This window comes from Triticum urartu, chromosome 3A (genome assembly GCF_056163025.1).
Source record: "Triticum urartu cultivar PI428250 chromosome 3A, HENAU_Tu73, whole genome shotgun sequence".
Classification (NCBI taxonomy): Eukaryota; Viridiplantae; Streptophyta; class Magnoliopsida; order Poales; family Poaceae; genus Triticum; species Triticum urartu.
In genome coordinates, this window is record NC_141875.1 from 88,684,850 (window position 1) to 88,703,296 (window position 18,447).

At 42.6% G+C, this 18,447-nt stretch overlaps 1 protein-coding gene across 13 annotated transcripts; it reads right to left on the reverse strand.

Annotated features, from left to right (window-relative positions):
* Positions 1–1,121: 1,121 nt before the first annotated feature.
* On the reverse strand, positions 1,122–15,419 carry LOC125543014 (uncharacterized). Of its 13 annotated transcripts, none has more exons than XM_087546492.1 (8): positions 14,731–15,419; positions 12,936–12,994; positions 12,397–12,447; positions 11,799–11,839; positions 10,524–10,630; positions 8,326–8,392; positions 7,599–8,086; positions 1,122–7,502 (listed from the first exon to the last, which is right to left on the reverse strand). In XM_087546492.1, the coding sequence occupies exon 8, from the start codon at positions 4,729–4,731 to the stop codon at positions 3,274–3,276; it is 1,458 nt and encodes a 485-aa protein (XP_087402618.1). In that variant the 5' UTR covers positions 4,732–7,502; positions 7,599–8,086; positions 8,326–8,392; positions 10,524–10,630; positions 11,799–11,839; positions 12,397–12,447; positions 12,936–12,994; positions 14,731–15,419; the 3' UTR covers positions 1,122–3,273. The 13 variants fall into 13 exon arrangements, 10 of the variants coding, with proteins under 10 accessions (XP_087402618.1, XP_087402615.1, XP_087402617.1 ...); XM_087546489.1 differs by having other exon boundaries at positions 8,326–8,401; XM_087546491.1 differs by having other exon boundaries at positions 11,768–11,839.
* Between the last annotated feature and the right edge of the window lie 3,028 nt (positions 15,420–18,447).

Consider the following 18,447-nt stretch of genomic DNA (forward strand, 5'->3'; position numbering starts at 1 on the left):
TATCACCATCACAACTCCTATCTTTACCGTTTTTCTTAGTTCGATCCTATTAGTAGTATCTTGATTTAGTAGAATAAAGTCACGGCATGATCTAGTTTTGAAGTTTGCTTTATGATCCCTCTATGCAATCTAGTCCGTGAGCTATATATAATAAAGATTAGTGTTGAGTCAAGGGCTTGATTATTTTGCCATGATCTTGAGTGGATAAAAGAAAGAATAAAAAGAAACAAAGAGTTCATATTGATCTTATTGAGAGTAATGACTTCACATAGAAAGAGTATGATGATTAAAGAGTTGTTAGGAGTTGGCAAATATAGCTTTAGTCATCGTGGCAATTAATAGGAAGTAATAAGGAGAGAGAGGTTTCACATATAGATATACTATCATTGACATCTTTCATAATTGGGAGCACTCATTAAGTATGACATGCTAAAGAGTTGATGTTGGACAAGGAAGACAATGTAATGGGTTATGTTTTCTCGCATCTCAGTTAAAGTATATTGTCATGGATCATTCAAACATGTTGAGCTTGCCTTTGCCCCATGCTAGCCAAATTCTCAGCACCAAGTAGAGATACTACTTGTGCTTCCAAATACCCTTAAACCAGTTTAGCCATGAGAGTCCACCATATCTACCTATGGATTGAGTAAGATCCTTCAAGTAAGTTGTCATCGGTGCAAGCAATAAAAATTGCTCTTTAAATATGCATGACTTATTAGTGCAAAGAAATAAGCTTTGTACGAACTTGTTGTGGACGCAATAAAAGCGACGGACTGCATAATAAAGGTTCACATACAAGGGGCAATATAAAGTGACGTTCTTTTGCATTAAGATTTTGTGCATCCAACCATAAAAGCGCATGGCAACCTCTGCTTCCCTCTGCGAAGGGCCTATCTTTTATTATTATCCTCTATCTTATGCAAGAGTCAAGGTAATCTTCACCTTTCCCTTTTTCATTTTATCCTTTGGCAAGCACTTCATGGTAGGGTAATCCTGATATATATATATATATATATATATATATATATATATATATATATATATATATATCCAATTGGATGTACGTTAGCATGAATTATTATTGTTGACATCACCCAAAGGTGAATAAGTTTGGAGGCAGCATTATAAGCCCCAATCTTTCTCTGTGTCTAATTGAAACTTCATAACCACAAGTATTGCGTGAGTGTTAGCAATTATGAAGGACTAAGTGATAGTTGAGTATGTGGACTTGCTTTTAAGCTCTGACATAGACTCCTTCCGATGTTATGATAAATTGCAATTGCTTCAATGACTGAGGTTATAATTTGTTAGCGCCTAATAAGGTTTCTGATTCATACTTTTGCATTGTGAAAAGATCATCACTTGAACATAAGTAATCATATGACAAATCTATATATGTTGCTGTTATGAAACAATCATGATGCCTTCATGTCCGTATTTTATTTTTATCGACGCCTCCACCTCTAAACATGAGGACATATTTATTGTTATCGGCTTTTCGCTTGAGGACAAGCGAGGTCTAAGCTTGGGGGAGTTGATACGTCCATTTTGCGTCATGCTTTTATGTTAATATTTATTGCATTATGGGCTGTTATTTCACGTTATGTCACAATACTTATGGCTATTCTCTCTTATTTTACAAGGTTTACCATGAAGAGGGGGAATGCCGGCAGCTGGAATTCTGGCTGGAAAAGGAGCAAATATTGGAGACCTATTCTGCGCAACTCCAAAAGTCCTGAAACTCCACGGAATATCTTAAAATAAATAAAGAAAAATCGTCGCCAAAGATGAACGCCAGGGGGCCCACACCCTGCTCACGAGGGTGGGGGGTGCGCCCCTCCCCCCTGGGCGCGCCCCCCTACCTCGTGGGCCCCCTGGTGGCTCTCCGACGCCCATCTTCTCCTATATGAAGTCTTTCGATGAGAAAAAAATCATAAGCAACTTTTCGGGACAAGACTCCGCCGCCACGAGGCGGAACCTTGACGGAACCAATCTAGGGCTCCGGCAGAGCTGTTCTGCCGGTGACACTTCCCTCCGGGAGGGGGAAATCATCACCATCGTCATCACCAATGCTCCTCTCATCGGGAGAGGGCAATCTCCATCAACATCTTCACCAGCACCATCTCATCTCCAAACCCTAGTTCATCTCTTGTATCCAATTCTTGTCTCTAAGTCCGGGATTGGTGCTAGTAGGTTGCTAGTAGTGTTGATTACTCCTTGTAGTTGATGCTAGTTGGTTTACTTGGTGGAAGATCATATGTTCAGATCCTTTATGCATACTATTACCCCTCTGATTATGAACATTAATATGCTTTGTGAGTAGTTACGTTTGTTCCTGAGGACACGGGAGAAGTCTTGCTATTAGTAGTCATGTGAATTTGGTATTCGTTCGATATTTTGATGAGATGTATGTTGTCTAACCTCTAGTGGTGTTATGTGAACGTCGACTACATAACACTTCACCATTATTTGGGCCTAGAGGAAGGCATTGGTAAGTAATAAGTAGATGATGGGTTGCTAGAGTGACAGAAGCTTAAACCCTAGTTTATGCGTTGCTTGGTAAGGGGCTGATTTGGATCCATATGTTTCATGCTACGGTTAGGTTTACCTTAATACTTTTGTTGTAGTTGCGGATGCTTGCAATAGAGGTTAATCATAAGTGGGATGCTTGTTCAAGTAAGAACAGCACCCAAGCACCGGTCCACCCACATATCAAATTATCAAAGTACCGAACGCGAATCATATGAGCGTGATGAAAACTAGCTTGACGATATTCCCATGTGTCCTCAGGAGCTCTTTTCCTTATATAAGAATTTGTCCGGCTTGTCCTTTGCTACAAAAAGGATTGGGCCACCTTGCTGCACCTTATTTACTTTTGTTACTTGTTGCTCGTTACAATTTACCTTATCACAAAACTATCTGTTACCACTTATTTCAGTACTTGCAGAGAATACCTTGCTGAAACCCGCTTATCATTTCCTTCTACTCCTCGTTGGGTTCGACACTCTTACTTATCGAAAGGACTACGATAGATCCCCTATACTTGTGGGTCATCATCTTCTCCCGCGCAAAAGCGGGTCATGAGTGTCGTGAGTGCTGCCATAGATTTCGGCTTTTCCTGTCCAAGGTGCCGGGCCAGCCACTCGTCACGGATATTGTGCTTGAAGACTGCTAGGGCCTCAGCGTCCGGATAGTCGACTATTTGAATTTTCTTTGTTAGGAACCGTGTCCAGAATTGCCTGGCCGATTCTTCTGGCTGCTGAATTACGTGACTTAGGTCATCGGCGTCTGGGGGTCGCACATAAGTGCCCTGGAAATTGTAGAGGAATGCGGCTTCCAGGTCCTCCCAACAACTGATTGATCCTGTTGGCAAATTGTTGAGCCAATGCCGAGCTGGTCCTTTAATGGCGTGAAAATCGTCACCGCGGCCATGTGGATATGAAGGAGATAATCCTCGATCCATACCGCAGGGTCTGTTGTGCCATCATATGATTCGATGTTTACGGGTTTGAATCCCTCGGGGATTTGATGATCCATTATTTCCTCTGTAAAGCACAGTGGGTGTGCGGCGCCTCTGTACTGGGCGATATCATGACGTAGCTCCAATGAGTTTTGTCTACTGTGTTTGGCCCTGCCGAATTTGTGGCCGGCGTGACGGTTACCGTCTCGAGCCGTGGGGTGCCCACGCGATCCGTAGATCGATCGTGTTTGCCTTGCCTTGTCCTCCAACATGTCTCGTAAGTCCGACGCATATTCCCGTGCCTTGGTACGGGGTGCGGCTTGAGTGGAGGGCCGGGAGGCCTCTCTGTCGTGGCCATGAGGTGGCCGTTCGGCCGCATCAAGTGCTTCCTCCTCTAATTGGGGTAGCAACCTGCGCTTTGGGTAACTCTTGGAGGGGCGTTCGAGTTTATGCTCTTCGGCCGCAAGGACTTCGGTCCATCTGTCAACCAGCAAATCTTGATCAGCTCGGAGTTGTTGTTGTTTTTTCTTGAGGCTTCTTGCCGTGGCCATAAGCCTGCGTTGGAAACGCTTTTGCTCAACGGGATCCTCTGGCACGATGAATTCGTCGTCGTCGAGGCTTGCCTCGTCTTCGGAGGGAGGCATATAATTATCGTCCTCGACCTCTCTGTCTGCCGCTCTCTCATGAGGGCTGGTTTCTCGATCCTCCTGTGCTAAACCTTGCTGGAGGGGGTTTTCTTCGGCACTCTCCGGAGTATTATTATCTCCCGTGCTGGAATCACCGTTTTTGTGTTGGCGGGATTTTGAGCGGCGCCGCTGACGCCGGCGCTTGGGCTGTTTCTTGGAGGGGTCATCCTCCGCTGTTCCATCGCCCTCTCCCTCTTTTGGGGTGTCCACCATGTATATGTCATATGACGAGGTGGCTTTCCAGGGCCTAGTAGGCGCTGGTTCTTCATCATCTCCTTCATCGGCGTCCATATCATCGATGTCTTCAGAGTCGAAGTCGAGCATGTCGGTTAAGTCATCGACAGTGGCTACAAAGTGGGTGGTGGGTGGGTTTTGAATTTCTTCATCGTCCGTACCCCAACCTTGCTGACCGTAGTCCGGCCAGGGCTCTCTTGATAAAGAGAGAGACTTCAGTGACTTCAGGATATCGCCAAAAGGCGAGTGCTGAAAGACGTCCGCGGCCGTGAACTCCATGATCGGCGCCCAATCGGATTCGATCGGCAGGGGCGCGGAGGGTTCGGAGTCCGGAGAAGAATCCGGCTCCATGGAGTCACAAGTCTCGCAGAGTACGGGGCTGGTGTTCGGCTCAACCGCCGTTGGGATCACAGCCCCCGAGGTGGCGTCCAACCGCCCATCCTCGATCGGCGCGGTTGGCTCCGAACTAAGGGTCAGAGCCGATGCGGGTGCGGCCTCCAGGGCACTGTTCGGCGGCAGAGCTAGATCATGCTCATCGTGATAGTGTGGCGCACTCGGCGGTGGTTTGAGTCCGTCGAAGATCAAGTCCCCGCGGATGTCAGCCGTGTAGTTTAAATTTTCAAATCTGACCTAACGGCCAGGGGCGTAGCTTTCGATCTGCTCTAGATGGCAAGTGAATTGGCCCGCAGTGCGAAGCCGCCAAAGACGAAGATCTGTCCAGGGAGGAAGGTCTCACCCTGGACTGCATCGCCATTGATGATCGTAGGAGCCATCGGGCCTGACGGCGACGACACAGAGGAACTCTCAATGAAAGCACCAATGTCGGTGTCAAAACCGGCGGATCTCGGGTAGGGGGTCCCGAACTGTGCGTCTAGGCCGGATGGTAACAGGAGGCAAGGGACACGAAGTTTTACCCAGGTTCGGGCCCTCTCGATGGAGGTAAAACCCTACGTCCTGCTTGATTAATATTGATGATATGGGTAGTACAAGAGTAGATCTACCACGAGATCAGAGAGGCTAAACCCTAGAAGCTAGCCTATGGTATGATTGTTGATGTGTATGTTGTCCTACGGACTAAAACCCTCCGGTTTATATAGACACCGGATAGGGTTAGGGTTACATAGAGTCGGTTACAATGGTAGGAGATCTTCATATCCGTATCGCCAAGCTTGCCTTCCACGCCAAGGAAAGTCCCTTTCAGACGCGGGACGGAGTCTTCAATCTTGTATCTTCATAGTCCGGGAGTCCGGCTGAAGGTATAGTTCGGCTATCCGAACACCCCCTAATCCAGGACTCCCTCAAGCATGAAAAGGAATTTGTCTCGTGTGACAGTAAGAAGAAGAATGAAAATGCAAGGAGTAAATAAGAATAAGAATAAGAATTTTTCTTATGATATGATGATGAGACAACTGCCAAGAATGCAGGACTATTTTACTCTGCGTAAGAATATGCATGTCTTGTTTTCTGGTTATGGATATTGTATAGTACTGCATATCTTTTTTTTGTAATATAATGCTTACCAAAGGTTTCAATATTTTGCTATATTTTGTTATGGATATGGACTTTGGGAGTTTGTTTACCTGGCACCATTCAGTCAAGTAGCCATTCATGTGAACTTTTATTTTGTCCATATAAAAGAAAAGGACCATATGGTTTGTGGCCTTTTCATCCATCATTTACACTGTGAATCCAACACCAGTGGTGCTGCTTTGTTTCTGTGATCACATTGTGGTGCCTGGCACATTTTCCCCATCACTTCGTTACCCCTTTCTCCTGAAATGTTGATTAATTTCCGTTTCGGTTAAGATTGGGGCACTCCTAGGTCAAGAAAATTAGCAAAGGTCATGCCCAATTTTCTTGACTTAGAAGGTGCCCGATTCTCAACCGAAACAAAAATTAATCAGCATGTATCTTGACATCAACCAATAGTAGTGATCTAGTGCTTTAGTGGATGGATTAGTTTAGTATTTTTTTCACACACTCAGACACCCTTGCTTGCCATGTGTGTGAGAGAGATAGTGAGAGGATACAAGAAGAAGGGGTTAGGAAGATGCTGCCTGCTCATCAAAGCTAACCATCTCCCCCTTTTCACCCCTTTCCCTTTGTCTTTTGTGGTTTGCAAGGAAGCTACTGCTTTCATCCCAAAACACCTAGCAACAACACACTAACAGGTTCTATCCCAAAACACCTAGGCAATATCACAAACTTCTATTGGGATGGCCATGCTAACCCTTGACCATAAATACTTGAGATGGATGTAGCAGGCTTAAAGAAAGAAATGTTTTTAGGCCAACTCGACTGGGCCTGGCTGAAAATGCACAAGTCATCGGACGCAAGAGATGATGTAGTTTTGAATTATGAACGTAGGAAATGTCGTCATCGGACGATGAAAGTCTCCCGAAGGAGTGCAGCTGGTGCCACGACGATCGAGGTCTGTGCGACAGGCCTCACCTGGATGATGATCGGCGCTTCAGCATTAAGCTTGAGAAGACCTTCGAAGTTGAAACGGTACACAATGACGACAAGTGTTTTTTTCATAATTAAGCATGACTTCAACTATTTCAACGTGTAATTTTCATCTTTTACAATTCGAGTATAGCTTATCCCATGCCATGCAAGACGCTATGTCTTGGAGAGTATGGATTGTGAAGACCATGAAAGTTATTATGAAACAAAGAAAATTCACCTAAGGACTCATCGTGATGTGGATTTTGAAGTAAATCTGTATAATTCTGGGAGCGTAACCCATTTTGGTTGCAAAAATTGGAAAGCATTTTGCAAGATGTATGGTTTTGATGAGGGTATGCTTGTCACCATGGATCTTGGTGATCCTGACATCAACCAAGACAATATGAACATTTGGGTCCTTGTTGATACGCCTCCAGTTCTACCGCTATGTGAGTTTCTCAAACATAGTTAATTATTAACTAATTTATATTATTCATCTCTACTCCTAATATCTTAGTTGGTAGGTCACGTTCCGGGTTTAATTTTCGTCCCACCTCACCTGGTCTTTTTTGGTACCTGCTCCCACCTCCCGCTCGGCCGCGATGAACCAAGAAAAACCCTCAGGGCTGAGTCCCACATCCGCCCCCACGCGCCTAACCTCCCTTCGCACCCATCTGACACGAACAAACCGGCGAAAATTAACCAGTGAAAAAAAAACCTGGCAAAAAGTAACCAACAAAAAAAATCGCAAACCAATCCCCCGCACGTACGAGCGAGGTCTCATGCCCTCGAGCGAGAAACAGACGCCCGAGTCTGTGCCCTCATTCGCCCGCCGCCGCTCTTCATCCCTTCACCGCCGCCGCTCCATCCCTTCGCCGCCGCCCTGGCACTGATCCGCCGGCCTCCACTGATCCGGTGCATGTCCAGTTGAGGACCTTCCACCGAACGCTTCTAGGATCCGGCACCGATCCCTTTCAGGACCCGTCGCCGAAGACGTCCAGGATCCGGCTATCCCTTTCACCAGCCGCCGCCGGAGGCGTCCAGGATCCCGTGCCAGAGACACTCACGTCCAGGTATCACATTTCAAACAGCCATATCATGAACTGATAAGAAATTAGGTATAATGTTACAGCCATCACATTTCATACACCCACCGCCAGTTCCATACTGCAAAGTAATACCAGTTCCATATGCATCACATCACACTGCACCTTCTATGTAGAATATGAAGATCTTGCAAGCTATCAGCCAACCAAAACTGCAAAGTAAAACAGCAGCACGTAAGGTTCAGAATAAGTAAAACAGCTAATCTTTTTGCATTTTTCAACCATAACCGAAATAACAAATTGACCAAACATAATAAGTGAAGCAAATGTACAGAGAGAATAGCATGATTTCATGAAGCAATGGTTTAGCTATAGTGTCAACCAGGAAAGCAAATAGATGCACTATGCATTTTGGATCAATGAGACATTTGGAACCATGCGATGGATGCACCTTCTATGTAGAAGCAATTAGGATAATCTTAAGATCTCGCAAGCTTCCAGCCTAGCAAAACATATCTCTGACAAAACTGCAAACCATAAGGTTCAGCACGTGCTGTTTAGAACAAGTTCACACGGAAACACAATAAACAGGACACTAATCTTTTTACATTTTTCAACCATAACCGAATTATCAAACTGAGACAACAAAATAAGTGAAGCAAATGTACAGAGAGAATAGCAGGATTTTGTGAAAAGATGGTTTAGCTATAGTGTCAACCAGGAAAGTTTTTCGCCGATCAATAAGATGCACTATGCATTTTGGATCAATGGTTTATAATAAAGCAATTGCGCTTAGTACAAGGTAGATCCAAAAAGATACACTAAACCAGAAAAGTAACCTGTTCCATGGTAGTTAAAATGAAACCAGAAAAGTAACCTGTTCCATTATAGTTAAAATTAAAATTGGAGCATGCAAATTATATGGCTTTCACAGATCTGAAGAAAAGGTTTAGTTAAAATGAAGGGAGCAAAGGATTACCAGAATTATAATGGAAGATGGATGCATGATAAACATTTAAACAACAGTTTGTAGGCCAAAATAAGTAATAATCCAGTGAGTGAGTGCATTGATGACACATACAAAACATCTAATCTAAGGTTGATTGCGTTAATTACCTATATTTTTATTGGCTGCAAAAGTTACAGCTTACTAATCTAAGGTTGTAATGCATGCAGTTTACTGCCTGTGCATTGTCGAAGACACAAACCAAGAACATCGTATGAAAAAGAGAGGACCAAACAAGTGAAACATTGCATTACAGATTTCAAAACTGCAGAAAACAAGATGAATTTGTTTATAATAGTCTCATCATCTTATGTCTGTGGGAGCATAGATGGAGCTATATGCCTTGACCAATTTCCTAATAACACAATTTTCCCGAGTATTATAGCATCACGGTTAACAAAAGTGATGTCTGCACTCGGCTCTAGAACAAACAGATTTCATAATAGGTGTTCTACTGAGCAAGGAAACTGATTTCAGAAACCAGAATTTCCATGTTGACAATATATGTGGTCAGGCATCAAAACAGTTTGAAAGTTAGTGCATTCTTTATCCTTAACATGCCGACCGGTCTATTTTCTTGTTCCTAGATTTCCTAGCTAAATGTGTATAGTTCCTTTCTGTCAGCTAAACGTCAATATGTTGGATGATGTTGTGGAGAGGGCCACCGAGAGGGGGTTTGCATTTCCAAAGTCAAAGGTCGCCATCGCCTTGACCTGCTTGGACCTCCTGACCTTTCACAACGCTCAAACAGGAAACACATGTTGGAGGAGGAGACCACAGGCTAATTGTAAGCATCAACTATTTGTTAGCTATCAATCTTGTCCTTTGAGCATCTATACCTTATTTCCTAAACCATTATGCATGAGCTTTGCAGGATGATTTGGATCAGTGGATCAGAGGATGACATGAACAGGTATTTCCATTCGATCATACCCAAAATGATAACGTATACCCTCACTTAACATGCATGTGCTTGTGTGGAGTGCCTGCAAAATTAATAGCTCAAGTCTCTCAACATGCAGATGTGGAGAGGCTTCTCCTAGCGTCATTGCAACTGTGATGTGCATTTCCTTCTTTCGGCTCTAATCAAGTTTGTAGCGTCTGGGAATGTGCATATGAAAATCCACACGTAATAGTATTGTAATGCGATTTGGCTGCTATATTTTTTTCACACTGGTTTCTAAAGATGTTCAAGTTATCTCATATAATATATCGAATTATAATGGATAAGTTAAGTGTATATACTGATTTGAAGATCCTTTTGCTGTCATACACATATTACTGCAGGACCATAGCGGACCATTGCAATGCGGCAAATCAAATCTCAATACTCGGCACTCTTCTATGTGGATCAGTAAGTTGTTTATCTACTTTCACTTTTAAATTGCTTGTTGAACACACTTGATTCACTTTGTGCATGTTATTTTAATCTTGCTAAGTGCATACAGAAAAAATTCTACTTGCCCCTTGTCATGCACAAAATCGAATAAACATTGCAAATTACTTTACGCGAATCTGATCCTGTAGTTAAATATTATTTGGTCTAAGAAATGAGATGAAGTTTGTCCCTAGAATATATAATGGACTGAAAACAAAACCCAAAATGTGGCAATTCAAACACCCAAAATAAATTACTTGCATACCTTATTGAGATGATTTTTTTGAAGTTTATGCGTTTACCAGCTTGGTGAATGAATCACTTGAGCTCATTGTACTTGTCTCACTTCTCACTCCAACTGACTTCTTACTCCTGAAAGTAAACATAATTGAAGGTCAAATAGTATACACAGGAATAAACACATCATTCATCTACTTTATATTTCCTAGATTCAGTGTAGTACAAAGGTATAACCGAAAAAAGTAAATATGCCGAGTCAAGAAAAAATGCAGATAAAGAGAATAGTGAAAGACAGAGCTTGCCTAAGAAGTAAGACTGCTTATGAATGTGAGTTGTGACAGAAGAAAAGCGGGTAGGTATGCAGGGGTGATTTATTACAGGTGAATAACCACATGATGAAGAATATATTTTAGTAGAGATGAAGAATGCCTACATCTGTAGTATCAGTCCTTTATTTTATCCATTTTAGTAGGGATCTCTACTCCTAATGTCTCAGTTGGTAGTCTCCGCGGTTAATTTTTGTCCCACCTATCATGGTTTTTTTCGTCCCTCATCCCACCTCACTGTTAGCCGCGTCAAACCCAAAAAAAACACGTCCCGATGCCCCCATGCAGTACAGGGCCGCACCTCCCATCGCACCCATCTACAAGCGAAGGAAAAAGAACCTACGAAAATTAACCAACGAAAAAAACATACAAAAATTAACCAGCGAAAAAAAACCTAAACCAATCGCACGCACGACTCTCCTGTCCTCCACTCGCACGCCTGACTACGCCCGACTCACTGCCCTCGTTCGCGGCCGCCCTCCATCCCTTCGCTGCCGCCCTCGCACATCAAGATCCGCTTGAGGAGACGTCGCCGATCCTTTTAGAACCCACCGCCGATCACATTCAGGATGGAGGCGGCGATCCCCTTCTAGAGCCGCACGCCGATCCCCTGATCCGCCGCTGAACCCTTTGAGGTCACGTCCATGATCCGGCGACGATCCCCTTCAGGAACCCTGAGCCGGCGCTGATCCCCAGACAGCAAGGTATTATTTGAACACAGCTTACACATATATCATACAGCCATCGCATGTTCAAATATCCACATTATGACAAAGAGACATCTGTTAAGAACCTATATTTAACACACCAGAATGGAAAGGGTGCACTCTACATATGCACTATTGTTCGTTGCAAAGATTGTTCCTTGACTACATGTTTCACGTTCCAACAATGTATGTATGTCAATCAGTACCAAGTAGAACCATCGACAGCAAAATCACACCTTCCAGTGATGCATGTAGGTAGTACAATACCTTGCCAGGTTGGGAGAAGAAAACATCGTCAAATATTTGACCTGAAAGAATGTTTTGAATCAGTGTGATGCTTATCCAGAATCCACGGCCACACACAAAAAAGATACTTCCAAAGAAAGTTTGCACATGCAACGCACATCTTCATTTTCATATGCCTGAGTAAACCATGACAAACATGCACTAAAAGGTGGGCATATGGTTTGTATATTTTATCAGCACTATTTTTTCACTCGCTCTAAAAAGGTCAATATATATATAGTAATTTCCTTTTCCCTTTTATTTCTTAAACTGCTAATAAGATCATGACTCATCAAGATTGATGCTTATTCATCTCATTTTCACTTGATCAATAAACGCAAAGCCCTGTTCATATCAGTACACTATCATGTATTTCATTATATGTAACCTCATCACGTGGTATCTCATCTAACTTGATCACATGGTTCCCAAAAGGCAAAGTTTTATTTCAGTTCAAAGTTTGAATTTTTCAGGAAAGCCAAGCTTCTGGATATAAGAGCATAATGAAAGTAGAAAACATTCACAATTTCTGAACCTTTCACCTTTGATATGTATGAAAGGAAATAAAGCTAGGCAATACCTTTCTAGCTGCGAGTTTACATTGCTGTTCACTTTTTGCTCTAGTGCAAACCTGATAACACAGCAACGGTATACTTTGCATTAGTATGTAATTAGGAGGATACGACCACTAAGACAATAACTCTCTGGTATAACTATCAAATTCACTTTCCTGTAAAATGTTAACAAAGGCCACTGAATCAAAACATTTTTGTAGGTTTCCATTAAGGTGAATGGAATCAACTGATACCCAAGGAATTTTAATTGAAGTATAGTATCAATCCAATCTCGACAAATCTTTGCTTAACTTTTCAATGGCTGAATAGAGGGACTTTCTACTGATTAAAAAGATTTAATTCTGACATGTAGATAATAAGAAAAATATGTAGTGAACCCCAAACACTTAGTGTCCATGGGGGATCTGCATTGAATTTCAACACTCAGCTGACTACAACATGAATATCTACTCATATGCGCGTACAGTATCAGCTCCAACATCATTAGATAATCAAACTACAAACGAACATATTCTGCATCAGATGTACATGAACTTGGCCTTACCATTTTTCCTGAAGCAGATATCAATGTGGTAGTTTTTGGTTCTCTTATCCGCATGATAACTGTAGCAAACCATTGTTCAAAATAGAATGTCAGCAAAGCAAAGCATAATATATATGCTTCTGAACAGATTTGCATGCATCAGAACAACAAAAGACAGAGCAAATGTCCAGATTTCACATATGTGCATTTCACATTGACAAGCCCATCTATTTTATGCCTAAAAAGAAGGACAGGTGATCAATTTAAAAACGGCATTATCAGTTATGCCTACATTGTTCCATTTTCCTCACCTCAGACTGACAGTGAATAGGCACATGATGATCTTGCTTTAGTTACTGCATGCATGTGGTTGTCGTTTACACCTGAACTTGATTGCCTAAAACCCAATAGGAAGTTCTGATTTATTGTCTTCTACTCCCTCCGTCACAAAATAAGTGTCTCAACTTTGTACTAACTTTAGTACAAAGTTGTACTAAGCTTGAGACACTTATTTTGGGACAGCGGGAGTATTATTTTAGTCGTTGTTTAGGTGAACTCGGCTTGCATTCTTGTTTACATTAATCTTGAGTTAAAGCCTTCTATTACAGGAGCATTGTATTTTGCTGGAGATTAATGCCCATATAGTCAAATGCCATGCCAGCTTTCAGGGTGTGATTTAAATTGAATCTAAAACAACCTTATGAGGGTTCCTATAGTACTATGTTTGTTTTCAGAGGAAGTGATCTCAGAGGAGTGAAAAATGCATGTAGCAATGTTTCAGAACAAGGATATGCATTATCCAATGCTTAACTGGTTTCATTCACTAATATAGAAAAACTGTTGCATCTGTTCTCTCCCGACATATCTGGACAGAATCAATACTTACCCAAACATCTGATACCCAACCCCTCCATCGAACTAAAAACAATCCCCCACCCCCAAATGCCTTCATTAAAAAGGAAATAGACAACATGATATCCGCACCCCGCAATCACAGAAACAAAAAATCGCTACAACAGAGAGGCCTACGCACTCGCGTGTCTCCCTCCTCTCTCGCTCGCTCAACTCGATCCCCACACCACCGCCTCCGCCGCCCACGTCTCTTGTCTCTCTCAAGACCCAGCACCGCTCCCCTCTCTCCGGCAATCGCCAACGCGCCCTCTTCGCCCATGAGCATTCCTACCGATGCGACCACGACAGCAGCCACGCTGCCCCACCACGCAACACTTGCATTGGACAGGGCCGGCCTTGGGATCAATCAAAGTAAATTCTGTAGCCTCGTACTTGGAGGAAACGGGTGAATATTCTGCAGGTGCTATCGCAAGGGACAGCAGAGGGCATGTTGTTATTTCTATCTGTCAGAATACGTCACCTAGCCGTAGTGTTGAGGAGGCCGAAGCAAAAGCAACCCTTATTTGGTTGCACGCACTATCGAGGATCTACAGGAGCCCCGTGATTTTGGAACTTAACTGCCAAATTCGGATTAAGGAACTGATGACAGGGAAGTAGTCCCTCTCCCCCTGCTATGGACTGCTAAGAGACATCAAGCAAGCACCGACAAACTTCTTGGATCATAGTATCAGCAGTGTGGGGAGATTGTGCAATGCCCTTGCTGATGGGCTTGGAGCGTTGGCCAGGAATTCGGAAGACCAGGAGAGGATTGCTGACGTACCGGACTGCCTCACCCGCTTATGATCTCTGAATTTGTGGTTTCAGCAAAGTAGCTTTACTACTCTGAATCTCAAAAAGAAAAAGGTTGTGCCTCTCCGTGGGATAATCATGGCAATTTCAAGGGGTAAAATTCAGGGGGAATTACCTGTAGGGTATGGAGCCAACGGCGGCCGCGTTGGACCCCGACCATCGAACGCGGAGACGGCGCCCCCGCCGGCCTCAAAGTTGTCGTCGCTGTCTGCTTCCTCGTCCTCGAAGAGCCTCCATGGCGCCGGACCCCGGCCACCCCTGCGTCAAGCCACCGGCAACCGAAGCCAACAAGACCTCGCGCCCATGTCCCATGAGATGAGCCCCTCCTGTGGTCTTGCGCCGCCGTCGTCCCGCGAGTCATAGGCCACCTCGCCGGAGATGAGCACCGCCGCGGATCCGGCCAGAACGGGACCGAATTGAGCACCCACACCCGGATCAACGTGTCCCTGTGTCTGTCGTCGTCGGATGCGCCGCACCCAGCTCGTGGGAGCTCCAAACCCCACGCTGCACCTCTCCTGCATCCCCAGCCTGCACTTATCCCCGTGCTCGAGGCCGCCGCCATTGGGCCGCTCCTCTTACTTGAGCGTCCGTCGCTATGGACCTATCGTCCTCCTCCAGCCGAGGCCGTCGCGGGACCAGCCGTGACCTTCGTCGTGCGGCAACCACCGATGCATGCGACAGATGCGGTAGTCGGCGGGCAGAGTCGCGTGGTTGCGGCAGGAGCTTGTGGTCACGCGCAGCGGATGCGGCGGGGGAGGGGAGACCGGGAGAGGGGCGAGAGAGGTTGAGTGAGTGGAGAGGAGAGGAGAGGAAAGAGTACTGGGGGAGATAAGGTTGCGTTCCGTTCGGTGCCGAACGAAATAAACTTTTTTTTTGGAATTCCTAATTTTTTAGGCTTAGATTGGGTGCTGGTTGGGCCGTGCTGGATAGCTAATTTGGGCTTTGGATCGGCAACGTTTGCTCTATGAAAATAGATAGATAAATAAAGTATATATACCTCAAAAAAATAAATAATGTATATATATTAAACATGGTTCATAGCCTATATAAATAATTTAAAATGATTTAGGAAATTTTAGATGAGTACTTTTTTATATATGAACATTATTGTTGGTTGCTTTCCACGAGAGAAATGCAACATCTTTTTTAATAATATGAAAAAGCTGTTCTTTTTTACAAAATAAAACAGTTGTGTTAGTTTCACTTTTATTATTATTATACATTATATATGTTTATATGATGCAGTATAAAATAGCGTTTATATTTCATGAGAGATAGAAAGTGACGGATTCCGACATATACACTGATGTAACGATGACAAACCGGACTGAAACACCACGAGAGGAGGTGCATGTAGCTAATCATTCTTTGTATGTATGTTAAACATGATAATACAAAGTGTGTATTTTTTATATATTTTTTCTCAAATATAGGAGACATATATATGGATTTTGGAGATGCACAAAAAGAATCCATCGACAAGGGTTCTGAAGCGACGTCGTTGAAAGGGGTCGAAAATTCACGAGTTTTTTTACAACATAATGATGCAGAAATGGTGATATCTCATAACAAACCCAAAAAATGTCAATTTAAATGTTATCGCACAAGGTATTTTTCAATATTATTATCGATCTTTCCTTTGTCATATTACCTTTTGTATTCTACTAATTTGGCTCATTTTTGTATCATGTCGACAATCTATGTTTATACCCCTAGAGATATTACAGTCATCGTATCAATCATGTCTGCCCCCAAGAAAACCAAGTTCGTAGGCATCGCAAGTGAAGTGGACTTTAATTATTAATTAATTACTAGATCGGAAGCGCGCCAAGGCGCGCGTTGCCTGGCTCAGCACAGTGACCCCAGCGTCTAAACCCTCAACATAACAAAGCATTTAACCAAAAGAAATTAGAATAACCGCTTAGAATAAATGTGTTCAATATATATCACAAACACTACAAAGATCTATCAAGAGCAAGGTATAGTTTCTGCCCAAGATAACTGATTTTAGTATAGGGCATACAGATTAAATATGTACCAAAAGCGAACTATAAATGTTGCCCAGGATAACCGCAATTTCACTACAGATCATAAGGCAAAATTTGTACCAAAAGTTAGGCACAATGTTTGCCGAGGAAAACTGATTTGCATCAAATAGTACAAAACATAAAGACATAGATTCTATAAATATAGCCAGGCAATTCATATCAGCAAGTGTAAGAATAAGTGTTACAGGAGATCTTGTATCTGCTCATAAACACAATGAAATAACAGACAATTGGAAACGATGCTCTAGAAACATCAATATCTACGGTACTTTATAATTGATCATTATTGATAACTCTACTTCCTCTTTCCAAGTTCTGAGGCGAAGCTAATGCAATTAGTAGTGGACAATACTTGACAGACTTCATCATCCTAATGATAATATGGAAGCTCTATAGATAATATTAGAATTAGCTCATGAACTTAGCCACTATGCAAGCTATACAAAATTCAGATAGATGGCATGTTGAGATTGAAAACAAACCAGTAACACTGTGCCTGTAGAGAATAAGTAGAAAATATTGCACTTAACAACTAAGAGATCCAAATAAGTATGCAGCTAAACGAAGAAACTACCTGCAAGAAAAGATGATGTAGGTTAGGGCAACATATGATCCACTTGATACTTGAGCAGGAAAAGGATGGATACCTATGTACAACTGGAGTAACTTATCTCATACGATGCAACGGTAGTATTAAGAGAGGACTGTGTAATTTGCCTTCAAATTAACAATGTATGGGGATTATTTGGTTAACTAATTACAACCTCATGTCACTGAAATTACACTTTCTATATAATAAATTAATAATCCACACCCATATAGATAAATATGCAATTTTACATTCCCATGATTTAGCTACCTTTGGATCCTCAGATAGGAAGTACAATGAAGTATAGCTGAGGTCTTCACAGCCAAACTAAGAAGTACAATGACATAATAGAAATACAAAGCACAATAGGAACCATTGATTTCTGCTATGTGATGATTAACGGATCATCACATGAACTGTTAGCATGATTAGTTGTCTTGTTTGTGGGGTGAGAGTAAAAAATCAGAACCATTATTATCTAAGAAATTCATATGTTTCTTCAAACCATAAAGAAATTCATATGTTTCTTCAAACCATAATTAAATTCATATGATTTTTCAAGAATCAAACACTATTCTTCAAGATTGTTCACCTAAGATCTAGGAGAAGTGTACTCTAAACTGAGGCAAATTCAGGTGCCTAATTCGAAATTGTACTTCAAACCATACAAAATACCATTAAAGCTTTCAGGACAGAGATCTTTGTAAATCACCTTTTACATAGCACTGGTCTAGCTCTCTAAGCAAGTACTACTCTATGGTTCTGTTGGTGCATATACATCTAAGGAACATGAATTAAAGCAGTTTATTTCTATAGCATGGATCCTTTCATTTGAAGTAGAGATGCACATGAATTTTAGCTATTGCATGTGAGGATAGGCATTGGGCTTGGGGACGCAAGGTAAGGAAATACCTCAGGCTGTAGTGGATACGTCGGGTCACCGGTATCGATTTCGTGGCCTGGCCACAGACTATCCCCACCATGATCCGGGTGACCATTGTGAGCACCACAAGTACCTAGATGACAAGAGAGGTGGAGGGCCGGCCTGACCAACATGCAACAATAAGAAAACAATTTACTACATTTAGAATAAATTTAGAAAGAACCAAGAAGAATGAAAACCAGCAACAGTTGGCATTGCAAGGAAAGAAAATTCTGGTGATCATTTAAGAAACATGACACTCACATTTTAGTC